The 19127-nt window shown below is 32.6% G+C and overlaps 1 protein-coding gene and 1 long non-coding RNA gene across 3 annotated transcripts; one reads left to right on the forward strand and one right to left on the reverse strand.

Annotated features, from left to right (window-relative positions):
- Positions 1-3623: 3623 nt before the first annotated feature.
- LOC134240801 (serine/threonine-protein kinase OSR1-like) lies at positions 3624-19053 on the reverse strand. The gene is made up of 15 exons (XM_062722881.1): positions 18931-19053; positions 17392-17504; positions 16694-16802; positions 16123-16320; positions 15267-15376; positions 14738-14973; positions 14148-14196; positions 13630-13815; positions 12240-12260; positions 11694-11861; positions 5842-5894; positions 5339-5391; positions 4846-4914; positions 4378-4439; positions 3624-3791 (listed from the first exon to the last, which is right to left on the reverse strand). The coding sequence occupies exons 1-15, from the start codon at positions 18995-18997 to the stop codon at positions 3693-3695; spliced, it is 1593 nt and encodes a 530-aa protein (XP_062578865.1). The 5' UTR covers positions 18998-19053; the 3' UTR covers positions 3624-3692.
- On the forward strand, positions 7688-10834 carry LOC134240802 (uncharacterized). Of its 2 annotated transcripts, none has more exons than XR_009986523.1 (3): positions 7688-7871; positions 9927-9997; positions 10453-10834. It is a non-coding gene; the product is annotated as an uncharacterized LOC134240802 (long non-coding RNA). The 2 variants fall into 2 exon arrangements; XR_009986522.1 differs by lacking the exon at positions 7688-7871 and adding an exon at positions 9172-9282.
- Positions 19054-19127: the final 74 nt, after the last annotated feature.

Consider the following 19127-nt stretch of genomic DNA (forward strand, 5'->3'; position numbering starts at 1 on the left):
TCTTATTCAACAAACAAGTGACCAACAAAATCAATAACAAGCAAAAAATAGTTCATTTTACACAAATAAATAAACAGAAATGCACATAAAGCCAATGTGGGTTTTTTTTTTTGCATTGATATCATGATTAGAGAGTGGTTTCTATTAATTTTCTCAGTCTCTAAGCTGATTCTTTTGTTCATTTGATTTTCATACATTGTCAAGAGTTTTCATTCATGCCAACAGTCGTAGTGAAATGCTCACGTTACAAGCATGAATTGCAGAACATTGCTGTCTAGTACATCCTTTTATCTTTCCCTTAGCAATTATAACAGCGAAGAAAAACTGCTGCTTTAATCAAGGAAGAAGACAATTTCTAAATGAAACTTAAATCAAAGATACAAGTATAATCAAAGATTACACAGCTCACCTCCACAATCAGTATCTATAAGCAATTCAAATCTTGATCAATATCCACACAAGTTTGGTTTAAGTACAACTTATACAAGTAGTTACTTGAAAATGGACCAGCTTCTATTATTTTCACCTATTCACTTAGAGAATTTTAGATCAGATTCAGCATCAGAAACAAATTTGGTATTCTCTATCCCTTTATATTACATCCATGCAAGTTAGGTTCAGGTAGTGCTAAAAGTGACTTGGGAGTGGACTTGCTGCTAAAACTTGAACCAAGTCACTCACCAAAAATGTAGGTCACATCCAATTTCAAAGGAAGTCTGGAAAAATATCCTCAATGCAAGTTTGGTTTAGGTAGGGCTTATAGATACTCTGGGATGGACTTGCATGCTCCTAAACCTTTACCTGAAAAGCAGATGCTGGGGTATAGCACACATTCTTCTGAACTTTTAAAAAATTGTATGCATTACAATCAAAGTTTTCTGCAATGAAAAATTTCCCCTTTTGCATTAATCTTTACTAAGTGATTAAAAGGGAATTATTCAGTAAATAATCATTTTTAAAATGTCAAGGTCATGAGTTAAAAGCACCAGTATTTTAATGAACACATAACAATACCTGGGCCTTTTATTCACCAATTCTTTGTTGAATTTTTTCCCATTTCAATTCTTGACAAGTTAATTGACGTAAGATATTCTCATTAAAAAATTAAAAATAGATGAATCTTGAGCTCTAATTATTTTTCTTGAAACAATTAAGAACATCCTAATGAGAAAAAAAAAGCCAGAAGTTTTAACAATGCAGAAAAAAAAATTAAACAGCATAAATGCCAAATAAATTGAAACCAAATCGAATAAAACCTTTATCCTAGTTACATTACCATTATACCTTGCCAAACAGTAAAAACTTTTGTGAGAGTTTTAAAAGAGTTAAAGACGTACAACACACTGGGGGAGATAACTCTTGCGATTTCAATTGAACGTTTGACGTGACGTCAAATTTAACGTCAAAAATAAAGCGTCAAAACGACGAGTAAAACGATCCCGATGTATATGAATCATGAAAGAAAATTGAGATATGGGGCTTGGCTGTGATTCATTGTGCGTACCATACTCAATCAATAAGTATATTTTTAATTAACCCGATTAAACTCCGTAAAAAGCAAGACATAAAATACCATCCCTTAATGTTTATTTCATTTCATTTCATATACAATAAATTGTATTTTTGATCAAAGCGCAGTATTTTTTTTTTTATTCTGAAAATTTTATTTTATTTCTCATTATGTACAACTGGCTATATAACATTCCGATTAATGGTCTTCATTACAATTTGTGCATACACGATATAAATATTGTTTTTCTTCTTTGATTAAATAAAACAACAATAAATATTATAAACAAAAAACTTTTTACAATGTAAAATCGATGTTGTTCTGAGACCCTTACTGATCAACGAGGAACAACTCTGAAAATGTAGGAGATGTTTATTTTCCTCCCTTTATTCACGGTTTTCCACAGAATCAGATACATTTCTCCAAGACGTGATAAATCCGAGAATTGAATACTATAGACCTCATATACACAAAGTAAGTAGAGAATTGAAAAGAATTGTTCACTTGCACTGAAATTATCTGCATTTATGAATATCCTATTGCAGCAAATCGTAATTTTGACTTTCTGTCAACAATGTCGGTTCGCATTTCCTCGAATCAAAACAAAACGTAGCCTGTAAGATTTAAAAAAAATATCAATGTGGGATTTGATATAAATTGAAATAGATGAAGAGTTTAATGTTTGATATTTTGAAGTTAATGTGGACGAATACGGAATTTTCATTTTAACTTTAGAAGCGACGACAATCGACATTGAAAGAAATGCGTACAATATTATCATGAGGGGTGTGTGTACATCTAATGCAAATGTCGATGTATCCCCACAGCCACATACTGTCTCGTTTGAAATAATGACATGAAAGAAACTACAATTATTCCATTTATATCGCAGGAGAGTTGAACATACACCATTTTTTTAATGAATAAAATTAAAGAAATAAAATTAAAAATCAACATATTCAAGTTCAACAAAACTTGAATTCGTATCCAGGTTTCATGTGATATGGAATGCATAACGCATACGTACAGTATATGGACTAAACACTAAAATCTTTCAGTATTTTTTTCCTGATACATATAAAAAGAGTAGTCAATATTTATTCTGCATTCATGAATTTAAAAACGAATGCATACCTCCGGGATTCTTGACGAAATACCAGTATATTTGCACTGTAAACGACGTTTCGTCAAACGCTAATGGTCTGCGACGCAAAAAAGGAAGGGGTGGGGGTAATAGGGGTATTCAAAAATTGCCTAAAAATCTACATTTAAATACGCTTTACATATGAAAACTTTTAAATTTGTAAGTTAATATATTTTTGAAGCAAAAGCAATATGCTAATTTAATTTTTTTAATGTGTATTTGTAGATTCATATAACAAAGTGATCGACCCCCGTCTGAAAGACGCGCGGGAACGTGATTTATTGAGAGAGGGGGAGAGGGTAATTTTCCGCTATTAAATCAAAACTGGTCGTACAAAAATTATACAAAAAATTATGAAGATTATTTTTACTACCAGCTACCTAAAGAAAGTTTTTTACCAAAATTAAACGACAGGTTTTTTCACAAAAAAATTTTGAATTTGAAAAATACGCAATTTTCAAGGCTTAGAAAATTCATAGCTTTTCAGTTTAAGGTCTTTAAAAATTGTTTTGATGATATGTATATCAAAAAGATGATTATGTTTTTGTGTTAAATGGTTAAAAGAATAAGCCCATGAAATTTGACATTTATATCTAACCTTGTTTTATTGAAAATCAAGGTTTAAGTAGTTCATTGATTAAAAATTTTCTCTTCTTGTAAACAACTAAAGGGGGGTAACTTTCGGAAGTTCCTGTCCAAAAACCACTCGAACGATTTTGTCCAAAATACGCATACATGCAGTAGATATAGTCATGTACTAAATATACAAAAATAACGAAAATTAAACGACAGGAATTTTTTGGGGTAGGTGTGTTGTACATCCTTAAGTTCTATTTTTTTTTCAATTCTCCTCGTGCTATTTTGAAAGGTATGAAATAACAAAAATGGGGACATAAAATGCTATCATAAATTGCCCTAATATGCAACTGCAGTCCCATTAAACTTATTCCATTAATTTTATTACTCAGTCTTAGTCTTTTCCATTCTTGGCACTGTGCATGATTATCTAGTATCACAGAAGCTTCTGGCTGATCAGGATTATTGCAAGGGTGCGACAGATCCATCGTTAATTGATAATTGTGCGAATCCGATCAAAGTCTTGTCACAAGGTGCCTCGTTAGGACTACAGCCCGAATTCTAAGGAGAGAAACAAACAAAAACTTATATACATATGATAATTAAAAATACGGTCAAATCTTGTTACTCCAAACCCAAAGGGGCCAAGAAAAAGTCCCGAGATATCCAAGGATTTGAGATATCAAATGTAAAATACTGAAAGATTAAGTGTTTTAGACTCAAAATAAAACTCAGATATCAGAGTTCAAGTACCAAAATTCAATTATAATTTAACATATTTTTCACATATAAAACATAAGACTGATGAAAAAATATATCTTTTTAATCACTGTCATGGCTAAAGTTCTAAAACTACTGTAAACAGGGTTATTTTCGTGTGACCGTGTGTTATTTTCGCCCTTTTAATTTGCCCATTCACATTTCTGTTTCAGAAATTATACAGTGTTCTTTGTTTTTGCCCCATTTAACATGCACCCAAATGTGACGAAGCCGAAGGGGGCGAAAATAAAATGGGAACGAAAATTTCCCTGTATACAATACCAAAACTCAAAAATTTTTCCATCCTTTAGAGAATATTACTACTCTGAACATGGGAGAAAGAAGGGACATACACTGTAACATTGACAATTGTGTATTTATTACTTACTAAAGCAAAGGTTACATTTTTGAGGTCTGGGCAGTCTTGGAGTTTCTGTAGATTGGCAGCAACTACAAATAACGAAAGTCAGTTTTAATTTAATAGCATTTTACATTTTTTATAATTACAAATTTGCATAATTGACAGGTGGTTGATCAAGCTAATTTGAGGTTCATAAACCTTCTGCTCATTCATATCAAATGTTTCTTTAGCCCTTATGAATTTTAAAAAAGAAATAAATTTGCTAAGTTAATTAAATACAAATAATTAGAACATAACTTCAGGGGCAAAATTGGACAAAAAGACACTTCAACTTGACAAATTTAAAAAGGACTGATTGATTGTATATTGTTTAATGCCAAGTTAACAATTTTTCAGCCATGTTTCGGCAGAATTAAAAAAGGAATAATAGACATTTATGTCATTAAGAGTTATCTCTCTTATGAGAGTATCCATGGACCTTAGTTGTGAGCTCACCGACTATCATGTCTTTTCCGTTGACTAATCCCGCCTCTACCATTTCTCGTGAGACACTGTCTGCTGTGTCTAAGTCATAGAAAATGTGATTAACAAAATTAAGAATTTACCCCAAAATTTGATGAAAAGAACGAGATGTTGATATGACTTGAACTGAATGAATAATGTTTTTATTGCTTGCCCTTTCACAAATACAACAAATAAAATACATGTATTTTATATCATATTATGTACAAGCATGTACAGTATATAGATGTATGTGTAAATAACCACATCATTTCATATACACTAGTACATGCTTATAGTGAATGCAATTTCAATAAATTTTTTGCTTATAGCAACGTAATATTCAAATAATATAAGATCTTTTGTTGTTGCTTGCTGAATTTGAAGGAATTCTTAAATCATTCTTGTATCATTTAATTCTGACTCTTTTCTAATCAACTCTAACAGTAAAATCAAATTTTACCTCTTTCTTTTGTGTCTTTCTTACCTTGCCCAATGGTGAATTCAAATTTGATATCATTTAATTCTCTCTTTTCATTTCTGGAAAAATGAAAACTGTATCTTTTATTTTGAAACATATGAGGAGTTCATCTTATAAGTATGAAAATTACAGTTTCTTCTGATCTTCTTTATCCTTTATGAATAAACTTCTCACTCTGTTTTTTACCTCTTAAATTATTTAGCTAAAATTTTTTTTACAAAAATAAATTCATTATGACTTCTAAATACTGTAAAAGTGAAAATTTTGGCAACGAGGAAACGTTTATGAAATTGATGAATTTCTAATAATAGTCAAAGTTTCTACTTGTCAACTTCATATTCCTGTTAAAGAGCACTGATAAATACTGGTAGATGGTCAATGTTTCTACTCCCTATTTTTATAATATACATGTACTGAAATCGTCAAACTTTCAACCCTTCATTACAACCAGTTACATGTAACCACTTTTACAGTTTTAATATTTGTAAAAATATAGAAATAAACCTCACCTGAGTCTCAGGACTAGGTTAAGGGGTACCTGTGAAACCTCAGCCTGCAAAACCTAGGGGGGATAAAAAAGAACAAGATGAGGAAAAATAAACAGTGGTATCATTACCTGTAGCTACTCACAATCTGAGATTTCTCTAGCTATTTTGTCACATAAAGAATCAAAGAAAGGACTTTATTCAGTAGTGAATAGTATACACTTATCCACTGGTTGTGAGTGGGATAGCTCTTTTATCAAACCCTTGACAAGAACTATTCCCCTCGGGCAAGCACTCGGGGAATAGTTCTCTGTCGCGGGTTTGATAAAAGAGCTATCCCACTCACAACCAGTGAATAAGCGTTTTATTATACTGATGTATAATATAATTTCTGAAGTTTGAATTTTTTTGGAGTAAGATAATTCTGCCAGAATAATCTGAAACCTGATGACGTCACAATGCTACTGAAGTCATTACGACATCATCAGTTTAAAGATTTATCGCTGGGAATCAAAATTGGCGGCAACAATAGCATGAAAATTTTCCGAGGGTGGATAGCAAAAACTATACCCCGGGGTATAGTCTCCTATGCGTGGAGTATAAAGGATAGTTATTTTACCTTCTGAACTTTATATAGGAAACATTTTAACAGAAGTATAATAATGATCAATATTTGCTCTCAAAATCAAACTTTGATGGAGAAGTATAAAATTATGGTCTAAAACGAGAATATCCGCTGACTTCAAAGCACTGAATATTTTCATGAGCCATGATGCAATATGTTTAAACAATTTTTTGAAACTAAACAATGCTAAATGGAGAATTTTGACATTTTCTTCATAAAGTGGAAATGCACCATTTGCCGGTAGTTCAAATACAGATATAGCATTTCTGTAACTAAATGGGAATTCTGACATTCTTTCAAAGTGAAAATATATCAATTACCAGTAGTTAACCAGAAGTCTCTGTCGAGACTGTAGCTCTACTGGTTTGTATTTATCAAAAACCATTGCACTATTTTATGTATCTTTGTGTAGTCTACTTGTGTGCCAACTTATTTTGAAATCAAACTAAAACTGTAGAAGGAGTAGCGTTTTAAAGGAATTTCACAGAAAATTCTATTTTTAGTAACCATGGTAACACCATTCATCGAAATCAAAAACCGATGCACAATTCTATGTATCTTAGTGTAGTCTACTTGTGTGCCAAGTTATATTGAAATCAGACCAAAACTGTAGAAGGAGTAGCGTTTTAAAGGAATTTCACAGTAAATTCTATTTTTAGTAACCATGGTAACATCGTTCATCTAAATTAAAAACCGATGCACTAGTCTATGTATCTTAGTGTAGTCTACTTGTGTGCCAAGTAATATTGAAATCAGACTAAAATTGTATACAGGAAAAATGTCCACATGTGTTAAACATATGTTTGGTTTCACATGTGTTCAACACATGTTTTATACATGTAATACATGTGTGTAACTAAACACATGTAAAATATGTGTTTCATTTATATGTAAAACATATATAATATACACATGTTATACACCTGTGAGATAATATATATGTTAAACACATGTTTTTCACCACACATGTATAACACGTATTATATATATGTAATATATGTGTGCGAAAATACAGATGAATTATACATGTTTAATTTATATAAAATAAATGTGTTTTCATAAACACATGTTATACACATGTTAAGTTTTATCTCATATGTGTCTGTACATTCGGGTTAATTCAAAAGAATTTGTAAATGTTAGTAAAATTTTACTCATGTAAAGTTTTACTTTGTTAACCCCCCCCCCCTTTCCCTTCTAAAAAGAACTTTCACGATTTTTTTCTGTAATAATGCATTTATCAGACAAAAATGATAAAGAATGAATTCATTTTCTTTTCATTTTAAATCTTTTGGGCTTGGCTTACTTCTTGAGTAAAATTAAAATAATTCCGTATTTGTCTCCGGGCCGGTTTTGTCTTTTATCGGATGAAAATGTACGTCATTTTTGACGTCACTGCTGCAGCAGACGTGCTGGGTGTATTGGAAAGGTAAGTGATCTCCAAACAATTTTTAAAAGACTTTTAATTCATATTGTTTAAATATCATTTCATTATAGTTACAGGTGCGTTTGAACTTTCTATATGCATGTAACGTTAATACTCTTATCATTCTGACTTGTCATGCATTTCGTAAACCTAACGATAGTGATCTGTAAGTAATTTTGGTGAAAAATGTTTCTGATTGAATGTAAGCACGGGCACTGGAAGTTAATCTAAATATATAGTATGTGTATGTATAAAAAAAAGACCCTTCTTTTTTATACATACACATACTATATTATCTAAATATTTATCAGGTCTAGTACAATCTCTTGATTAAGCTATATAGCTTTAAATAGCTATATAGCTTTATTAAGCTATTCGATATAGCTTAATTTAGCTATTTTACTATACTTTTTTCTTAAAGGTGTAATTTTCTCAGTATATACAAAAAAGCGCACCTTGGTGCAGTGATGATATACAACTTTGAACTCTTCTTAAAATAATGCATGTAAAATTCACTCATCAAATTACGTCTCCTTGAGAGACTTTGTACTCAAAGTTCTTCAAGTTTTGGGGCTATATAAAGCAATTGATACAGTTACTTCTGCAATGATATTATAATGGAGACCAATTATGTTCAACAAGATAATTGATTGGTAACAGTTCAGCACAATGAGAAGCAATCATGCCTCAAGGCACCCAAGGTAGTGGACAGTTAGTCTAACAATAGAAATTCTCTTTTTGCTTAAAAGTATTCAAAAGCTGCAAAGTTAGAACTATCTTTGATTTTGGTTGTTGTTTAGAGAGCCCATAGTACATTTATGAAGAGTCAAATACATGCTACTTTTTGTTTATTTTCGGCAAAAAACATTTTTGTGAAAAACTGGTGTATAAAAATAGCTAAATAAAGCTATTTTGAATAGCTTAATAAAGCTATATAGCTATTTAAAGCTATATAGCTAAATCAGGAGATTGTACTGGACCTGTTTATATTAACTTCCAGTGCCCGTGAATGTAAGCGGTTACATGTTAGGCTAAAGGCATTACTATTTTGTATAATTTGTATACAGGTAAGTAATTTTGGATAAATTTGTTTCTGAATGAACGTAAACATTACATGTTAGGCAATTTTTTAAAGGCATTATTGTTGGTTTTCCTTTTGTGGTTACGAACTGATATGAAAGTGAAAGTAGAAACCTTGAAACCAAATGTGACTCTCAGTTGGTGTTTATGTATGTTGAGATGGCTGTCAAGTCGATTCTTTCAAGTGTTTGTTTTTATGGCCTATAGATGCATGCAGTAACTTGAGTTCAGTGTCACGTGTACATTGCTGCGTCTAAAAAGCCCAAAGCTGATAAGACTGGCGATTGATACTAAAGCTGATTTGACAGAAGATTGCATCATCACAATATTAAAGGTAAAAATAAATACTACTTGCAATAAAAAATCAAAGTAAACATCTGTAATGACTCCTTCATGACAAAATATTTCTTGATACATTGTAATTTCTTTTTGTTCCTTTATAACTCTACATTTGTTGTTTGCACGACTTCATAAATAATAAGTCCAACTCAATACTACAATAATTTTATTCTATATTATAAAACAGTTTTAATCCAGTGCACTTTTAAAATATGGAAAATATGAATAGAATTTGCTGGCTTTAAAAGCTATGAAACTGGTACATGTACTGTAAATGACTTCAGGGGGGAAGGGGGGGTATTGAATTTTTGAATTTCAGTTAAAAATTTAATAATAACAGTGACATCCAACTCTCAAGGTACAAGTACATGTGCATTTATGTGTTGATTGTTGAAAGTACATCAGCTAGCCAATCCATTGGATATTTACATCTATTTATATGTACCGGCCGGTATTCATTACCTGACATTTATTATTTTTTTTCCAACACCAGAGAACATAGTTTCTGGTAAAATGTAAGATATTAATTAAGACTATTAAGAACCTACAAACATGTACTCTCTCTTTTTTGTAGTTGTAGTTTAATTAAGTTTTAGTTATGCTTAGAAGATATCTACTGCATGAATATTTGTTTTACAGGTTCAATATACAGTCAGCGTCTCATAAGAATAAATCCCAAGATCCAAGACTTGCTTAAAAGCTTAATTAAGGTAACTACACACTGTTAAATAAACTTTGTTATATTCTTCCCAACAACGTTTGGGATATCCTGGAATCACACTGTCTGTTTTTGTGCCTGTCTACTTCTCTGTAGTATTTTTTGTCCAAAAATAAAATATTTGTGTCAGAATCTTCTTAATTTTTGGCAATATGAATTAGTAATACTGTTTGAACATTCCAAATTTAATTGTCAAAATCAAAAAAAAAAAAATGCTTTTTATGACTTTATTATGAAGCATATCTTCCAACAGTGTAATTGTCTTGCAAATTACATCATAGGATTCCACAAAACACCTAGTATAACATATATAACATTAGTTTTATCTCTTATCATATCTCTGTTGGTGAATTGGGCATACCTTTGTTTGTTGAATGTTAATATTACTTGTAGAATTGATTTTGTAATTTAAGAATTGTTTTATTTTTACTTTTTAAATTTTTGTAGAGACCATTCTGTGCCACAAAGAAATTGTTCAGGAAAGGGAGAAATGGTGGATTTGCATTTTGGGTACAGTTCAAAGAGAGTTCAAAATGGTCAAGCTCATGGAAGATCAGAGGAAGGACAACTGAAGAAAACTGAAAGATACAGAAGGAAAAAGAACAAGAAAATATATGAAATAATTATGAAATTGGGAGGATGTACACAATCTTGTCTGCATTTGACCTGTAAATATTTAATTCCCATTCTTATTTGTATGCTGTAATATCAAATAACTTGATTTTTCATAAATTTACAATAGAGAATACATGACAAATGTTATATGTGATATTTCAATTTTGCTTTGGACACTTTCATGTCAAATCATATAAATTATAAAAAAAGTACATGGACTTATTATGTTATTCATTTGTACATGCATGCATGTTTAACTATTTAATCATTTTGTGGAAATCTTATAATTGTACTCAACTTAGAATATGTAAAATATATGTATCGACAAATGCTACTGACTTGTTTGTATACTTTCCAGAACACTGAAAAATAAGTTATTTCTCTTGATGAAAATAATTTATCAAAAAAGTTGTGTAAGCATTTTAAGATATTAATTTTCAAATATTTAACTCATGAAGATAGATCATTGGAATGTACTGGATTTTCATCTAAAGCAGAAATATCTGATTTTTAAATGTGTACAAGAATGCGTTTTTCCAAGTGATAAATATTGAAAGAGAACACGTGTAACTATTTCATATTGACTTACATATGCTGCCCTTTTCATATGATTCACATATGTGGACAGACATTAAAAAAGTATAAAACTGATAATAAGTACAACAGTAATATTATACATGTATATTTCACATATAAAGTATAACATATATAAAACACATGTTTAACACATGTTTCATATGTATAAATATACAATGTGTTTATTTTTACACATGTTAAACACATGTGAAACATATGTTTAACATGTGTAAAAATAAACACCCTATACATGTGTGCTCCTTTTATGTGTTTTACATGTGTAAAATATATATGTTAAACACATGTTTAACATATGTTCAACACATGTGGACATTTTTCCTGTGTAGGAGGAGTAGCGTTTTGAAAAATTGTTTACAGACAGACGGACGGACGCCGGACGCATTACTATCGCATAAGCTCTTCTGGTCTCTGACCAGTAGAGCTAAAAAAATATATGTATATTAATATAACTGGTTCCTGTAACTGGTCCCCCTTACCTGAGTTGCTGATGCTGACGGAGTCGAATCTGCCGATTTGTTGACCAGCGAAGCTTCGGTTGGCGTATTATCTGTTGCCGGGGTGACGGTATCGTCAGTCTTTTCTATGACAGTGACTGTACTACTTGTACTGGTGGCTGCTTGCTCGGTTTCTGAGGTATCTGCGTTCTACAATATTATTGCATTTTTTCCATATTGGTTATTTTGATACAGGGCTTTTATAAAAGTTTAGAGATGTGGGTACTTAAGTAAATATTTGCTGCTCAAAATTATTCTCTAAGGATAAGCTAATTGCACAGAATTTAAATTTTCCAAGGTAATGCTCAAAAGATATAAGGTATGCTTGGTCACTAATGATTCATTAAACACTTTTACGTTTTTTGGTTCAAAACTGTATTTACTTAACATAAAGCAGTCATCTTCTCCTGACATTTATGTAAACTCTATTTCCTTGTCATTTTTTCAGAAATGTTTTATAATATACCAAAGAAATACTTGTACTAGAAATAAATAATTTCTATGTCCCAAATATTCAGGAATCCCTACCTCTACTGGTTCCCTTGCCTCCTGAAAAATAAAGGTAAACATCATTGGTATATAGTGAAAACACTAGTACATTCTACATAAACAATTTATAAATGTATAATCATTAGCATATACAATAAAACTTGGTTATAACAAAGTCTTTGGGACCTGTCAAATTACTTCACTATATTGTAATTCGTTATATCCATGTAGAGAATTCGTTAAATTTATATAGCTGGGGATCCAAGATATCTTTGCTATATCCGTAAATTTGCAATATCCGTGTTCGTACTAAATAAGTTTTACTGTAGTACATACACAATGCATTTGTTAGATTCTATCTTTATATTTATGCTTTTAATCAGTTGTCCCTGTGTATTCAATATCCAAATATATTCACAATGTATACTATTATAGAAAATTCATTATCATACAGCATAAGCATACTATGCAAAATTCATGCTTGCATTAGCCGTCTTTTCTACAAAAACAATGAGTTAGAAGCAATGACCGTATCAAACTGACTATACTGGAAACATCAGCAAAAGTGCTAACAATTAAACTCTTTGAAAATAGGTCGTTTACTTGTGTGGGGGTGGGTGGGGTATAATAAGCCGGTTACTTGTGTGGGGTGCATGGGGTATAATAAGACGGTTACTTGTGTGGGGGTGCATGGGGTATAATAAGATGGTTACTTGTGTGGGGGTGCGTGGTGTATAATAAGACGGTTGCTTGTTTGGTTGTGCCTACTTGTGTGGGGGTGCATGGGGTATAAGATGGTTACTTGTATATGGGTTCGTGGGGTATAATAAGATGGTTACTTGTGTTGGAGTGCGTGGGGTATAATTAGATGGTTACTTGTGTTGGAGTGCGTGGGGTATAATAAGACGGTTGCTTGTGTGGGGTGCGTGGGGTATAATAAGCTGTTTACTTGTGTGGTTGTGCATACTAGTGTGGGGGTGCGTGGGGTATAATAAGATGGTTACTTGTATGGGGATGCGTGGGGTATAATAAGATGGTTACTTGTGTGGGGTTGCGTGGGCTATAATTAGATGGTTACTTGTGTGGGGGTGTGTGGGGTATAATAAGATGGTTACTTGTGTGGGGGTGCGTGGGGTATAATAAGATGGTTACTTGTGTGGGGGTGCGTGGGGTATATTAAGATGGTTACTTGTATGGGGATGCGTGGGGTATAATAAGATGGTTACTTGTGTGGGGTTGCGTGGGCTATAATTAGATGGTTACTTGTGTGGGGGTGTGTGGGGTATAATAAGATGGTTACTTGTGTGGGGGTGCGTGGGGTATAATAAGATGGTTACTTGTGTGGGGGTGCGTGGGGTATAATAAGATGGTTACTTGTGTGGTTGTGCCTACTTGTGTAGGGGTGCGTGGGGTATATTAAGATGGTTACTTGTGTGGGGGTGCCGACTAGGGTGTCCTGTGTCTGGTCCTCTGGGTCCATCTCGTCGTCGGACCACTCCCACTCCCCCTCCTCATTTTTGTGAAGTTTACCGCTGGACCCGGGGACCCGCTTCACCTTCTGGGGTTTGACCGCCACACCATCCGACAACAGAGACTTAACCAGGTACTGCTTGTCCTGTTAAAACCAACAAAGATCAAAATACAGCATAAAGGGACGTTTTAACAGCCATCTTACTGTATGTGTACTTAAAATAGTCCACTTCATGTTTTAGTGGCTTTGGCTTACACAATGATGTGGTAATTCATAAATTCTACTTCCAGATCATTCATTAATAGTATATACAGGATGAACAGGTATAGTGATAATTCAAGATTATGCCATCAACTCAATGTCCATAATAATTGTTGCTAAAAAATATTAATCACAAATATTGTAAAAAGAAATATTTTTGATAACCAAATTTTAGTGACATCTTGCTTCACAGAATACTTCAGTGTTGTCCCTACCTTGGCTTTCTTAAAGAATTCATGTTTCAGAAGCTGCTTTGCAGTTGGCCTAAAAAATCACAATATTTAATCAGAATCTTTAAAAATAACTTAAAATTCATCCAAGCAAAAAACTTTTTGGATGTCAAATTTTAACTGTCCCCTATAAACATAAGCAAAGAAAATCATTTCCTGAAAAAAAGAGATAGCTATTTATCTCATGTGTATTGATAACTATGAGACAGTCATGTACATTTATAATCCGCTATGAAATCCATCCCTCATTCCCTCTTGTCAGGATACTGTAAACCAACTTTTATTCGCGTGCGAGAAATTTTTGCGAAGTTCGCGACAGCCTCGTAATTGCGAATATTTCTCGCCGTGAACTGGTCAATTAAGTCTCTGTGTCTATATTAACTACTGTAACAGATAAAAATAATCGCGAAAATTAATCCTCGCGAAGTAGTTAACACCTGGTAAATTGTGAAATAAAGTCGTCGCGAATAAAAGTTGGTTTACAGTATATCAATCAAAGAATCATGTCATACTGAACAAAAATTTTTTGCATATAAACACTTGATAAAATATTTTAAAAAATACAAGCCCTGCACCTCTTTTCTGGTTCCTTTCGCAGACACTCGGCTATCATTTTACGGAATATTTTGGAGTAGCCCTTGTACTGTTCTTTGTCTTCTGCGCTGGTGTCCAGATTCGGGGGTTCATTTTGTAGGGTCAACATCAGGACTTTCATTGGTGGATATTTATGGTACGGAGCAGTACCAGTGGCCAGTTCAATGGCTGTTATTCCCAAACTCCAGATGTCGGCCTTAAAGTCATATCCTGTCACCTTATCTCAAGAAAATGGAATTAATAATTACAAAATTCTATCTAAAATACATTGTTTTTGACCTTATGAAAAAATAAAAAAAATAAATGGACTGCTTTTCATTGACAAAGATGAATTGATTTGTTTTTATTATCATACTTGAATTATTCTTCACTTCTTATTTAAGGTTGATAATATCAACTTGTTTATTTCTGATTTAAGTAATATTTAGATATTCTCAAAATTATATTCAATATTTTAAATATTCATTCTGACCTGTTCCATTATCTCAACTTTTGAATATTCATACTGACCTGTTCCATGACCTCTGGTGCCATCCAACATGGGGTTCCCACAAAGGTGTGTCGGACACTGTCCCTGGTGATGTCTTTACCAGTGGCCAGCCATGCACTAACACCAAAATCTATCCAGGTAAAAAAAATGTTGATTAATTTGAGAATTAAAGAACTGAACAAGATTTGTTTGTGAAACAATGATGCCCCCATATGGCAGTTTTTTGCAAGGATTTAGATTCCTCAAATGCAGGTTTAAATCCAAGGTCAAGGCCAAAAGTTCAAAGCTGTTGGTATCCAAAGGAAAGTCTTTTCACAACGAAAACATCTGTGAAATACGAAAGCACTAGTACTAACGGTTGAAACGTTATGGTCAGGGTTCATTTTTTTTAAAGTGGGCCAACTCTAAGGTCAAGGTCAAAAGGTCAACATTGTTGATATCCAAAAGAAGGTCTTGTCACAAGATATAGGTACTATCTTTAATGTGGTCAATATTCAATAGTCAAAACTACCACCAAAGCGCTAATGGTCAAAAGGTAGCCAAAAGAGATACATCAATCTACATAATATTAAACTCATAATTTCAATCCATGCCATTCAACACAATAAATTTTGGATTAAACAAAAAATGATATTGAACTACATTATAATTGCACCATTAGGCATTATATAAAGTGAAGGATCATTCATATCATTTGACTTCTCCTTGTTTGGAATGGAATAGTTTCCATGCATATCACACAAAGAAAGATAACTTTAAATATAAAATACTTTTCATTCATACGTGTAATTTCCCTTGCAAACTATATTACTAAAGTTAATTCCCAGGTGCAGCTCCTATCAATACCCCTTGTTGTAGACTTCCTGTAATATGTACCTGCTATATACACAGCCCCATCGTCTCCCAGGAGAACATTCCCTGCCTTGATGTCTCTGTGTATCTGTCCGTTGTTGTGGAAGTATTCCAGACCTTTTAACACCTCTTTTAGGACCGTAGCAATAGACGCCTCGTCCATTACCCCATTCTTACAGATCCCCGCTTTCATTCTGCTTTTAATGATATCAAGCATTGAACCTGAAAATAAACATCATAAAAATTCACCTCATCAATCCACTTTTAAAGACAAATTTATAATCAATGCAAATACATTTCCAATGTTCTAAAATAACATGCAGATTATCTAGTTTGAATTTTTTTTTCAGAGGATAATGCATTACCTGATATCATTTTAACTTGTCTAATATGCTAAATCTCATCATGCTCATGCATATGCTAGCAGCTACAGACACCCATGTGGCTAGCAATGAGCTGTCGAGGATACCCATTGATGTTACCAGCAATTTCACCAGTACTGGCCCTGCCCCCATCTCAAAAAGAGGAGTGAGAGCCTTGAATTTCTCCTGTACTGTATGTATTGTCTTATTATTTACCATTCACTGGATCTTACCTCCTCCACAAAGCTTCATAACCACCCAGAGCTCCTCCTTAACCACGAATGATGTGTAATAGCCCACCACGTTCTCATGTTTACACTGACTCATAGCCTGGATCTCTTTCTGAAATCAAATTGTAACTACATCATATCTGCAGTCTGTGCAAAAGTTTTTTGGGTCACAAAGAAAAGTCGGTCCTGTGTACTCAAGGAACAGTCAGGACTGAATCAAATTTTGTCAGACCAAAAAAGACAATTTAAGAAAGTGAATTATGTGACAATCCAGAACTAGGGAAATCTATGTGGTTTATTCCCATTTTTTTATGTAGGTACTTAAATTTGTGAAGCATTATTTTGTAAAATAAACATTTCTTTTAAACTCTTTTGAAATTTAAATGAAGCATTAGACCTGAGACACTATTGGTGATGTCTAATATTGGAAAGTCTGTTGATGAAATAAAATTGAGCCATTTGTAATTCAATCTAATCTGATAATATTATGCCAGGTTTAAGCTGCAATAAAGCTCTGTGACTAAACATGCTAAATGGCACAATGAACAAAATTATTTTATATATACAGAACACAATTTACCATAACCAGCAAATAACAGAATTTGTTTTTAACTTTCAAGAAAAAAATTAAAGGTTTCATCATATCATCATAAAAAATACTAATCACTGGTTTCCTTGTACACAAATTAAGAACAACTCACCAAGAGCTCCTCTACTGTAGTGTTGCATTTTTCCAGATTTATTCTTTTAATGGCAACTTTCTCATTTCTCGGTTTACATACCGCTGCCTGTACAACAGCTGTAGCTCCCGCACCTACAAATAAAAATTACAAAGCATTAATGACAATGAATTTATTCTTGAAATTGTGTCAACATTTAAGGTATCATTTTACTATACTTAAGAGTAAATTCAATGAGTAAACCCAGAGGTTTTTTGCTACTTGGTTTAGAAGGAGTGTCAGTAATATTACAATATTTTTCTGGATTCAAGATTCAGTTTTCCTAAACTAAATAGAAGTGCATATGATATATCAGTGAGAGGTGATGTCTTAATGTTTTAAGAAAGTGGGTAAGTGTCACTGTGTTTGTTTATCTGGTCTACCAGGTAATTGACTGGGACATCTCTGACTGCTGATATTAAAGGGGAATGAACTATGAATGACCTAGTTCTTAACAGTTATAATAAATAGCTCCATTAAAGACCAACACTTTTATTATAACAATTAGTATCTCTCACAACACTTATTTCAATACAGACAATAAATTGTGCCATTAGTTTCACTTGAGGCACTTTTAATTTACGTGTTCATTTCTAAGAAGTCTACTTTTATTATTTTTCGAAAGAAAACATGTAAATTATTGTGTTAAAATCCAATAAGCAGACAGTCTAAATGCTTCTAAATCACAACAATAAAATATCTCAATTAAATAACTTCTTCAGCAATCAACAATTTAAAGTCAGTTATTGTGGGGGAATATATCCAAACTTCATCGATTATATCATTGCAAGAAATCAGTTGCAATCAATTACAGGACAAAAATGACTGTAATTGATTATTTAGTGATTACACAAAGTTCCCTATAATAATCGATTACATTTTACAGTATTTACTGTGCCCATGCCTGTTACAAGTTTAGACAATATGAAAGTGTAAGACATATTATGTCGTAACAGAGTTTAACCCACATGGTTACAAAACTTAAATTATACAAACTTACACTGATATATTTCTAAAATATTTATGAAAAAGCAAATGATACAGCACTGATAAAGCTTCCTTGTTTTTTCCATCTCTAAATGAGTCTTATCCAATTTCTTCATAACCTGTTCCCCATATGGTCAATTAATATGACTACTTCATGAATATTTAACACGATGTAAAGGAACTTTGGCATGCTGATTCTCCTTTTCAGGCATAAAACATGCTAAACATGCATTCACAACCATACTAGGGACCTAATTGACAATCATTTTTAATATTCAGAATTTTTTCTTTAAATACCTTCAAATGCATATTTTCCCTTCCATCAAATAAAAAACATTTAAAGATATATTTGAAAGAAATATTTTAGCACATTCTGACCTACTTACCTGCAAAACATCAATCACATTACACATGACCGATATACGCACGCTACTACAAACGTAATATTCCGACTTTCCTTCGCTCTCAGATTCAAGCAGTATCAAAAAACGTGGGAAACAGTCAAGCCTTCAAAAAATGAGTTAGAATTATTACCTATGACGTCTTTCAGCTCGTAAGCATCTCGGTTGTTTGGCCAGGAAGACTTTTCCGCCTCGGCCATCGTCTACACACACCAGACTGTGAACCAGCCTCAGCCAGAAAAACGACCTTGACCGAAACAAATTTTTAAAGGATAACGATCCCGATTATATTTCAAGAACATTTGATCTATTTTGAACCACATCATCAAT

Source organism: Saccostrea cucullata, unplaced genomic scaffold (genome assembly GCF_032062105.1).
Source record: "Saccostrea cucullata isolate Sc308-1 unplaced genomic scaffold, CSIRO_AGI_Scuc_v1 ctg380, whole genome shotgun sequence".
NCBI classification, from domain to species: Eukaryota; Metazoa; Mollusca; class Bivalvia; order Ostreida; family Ostreidae; genus Saccostrea; species Saccostrea cuccullata.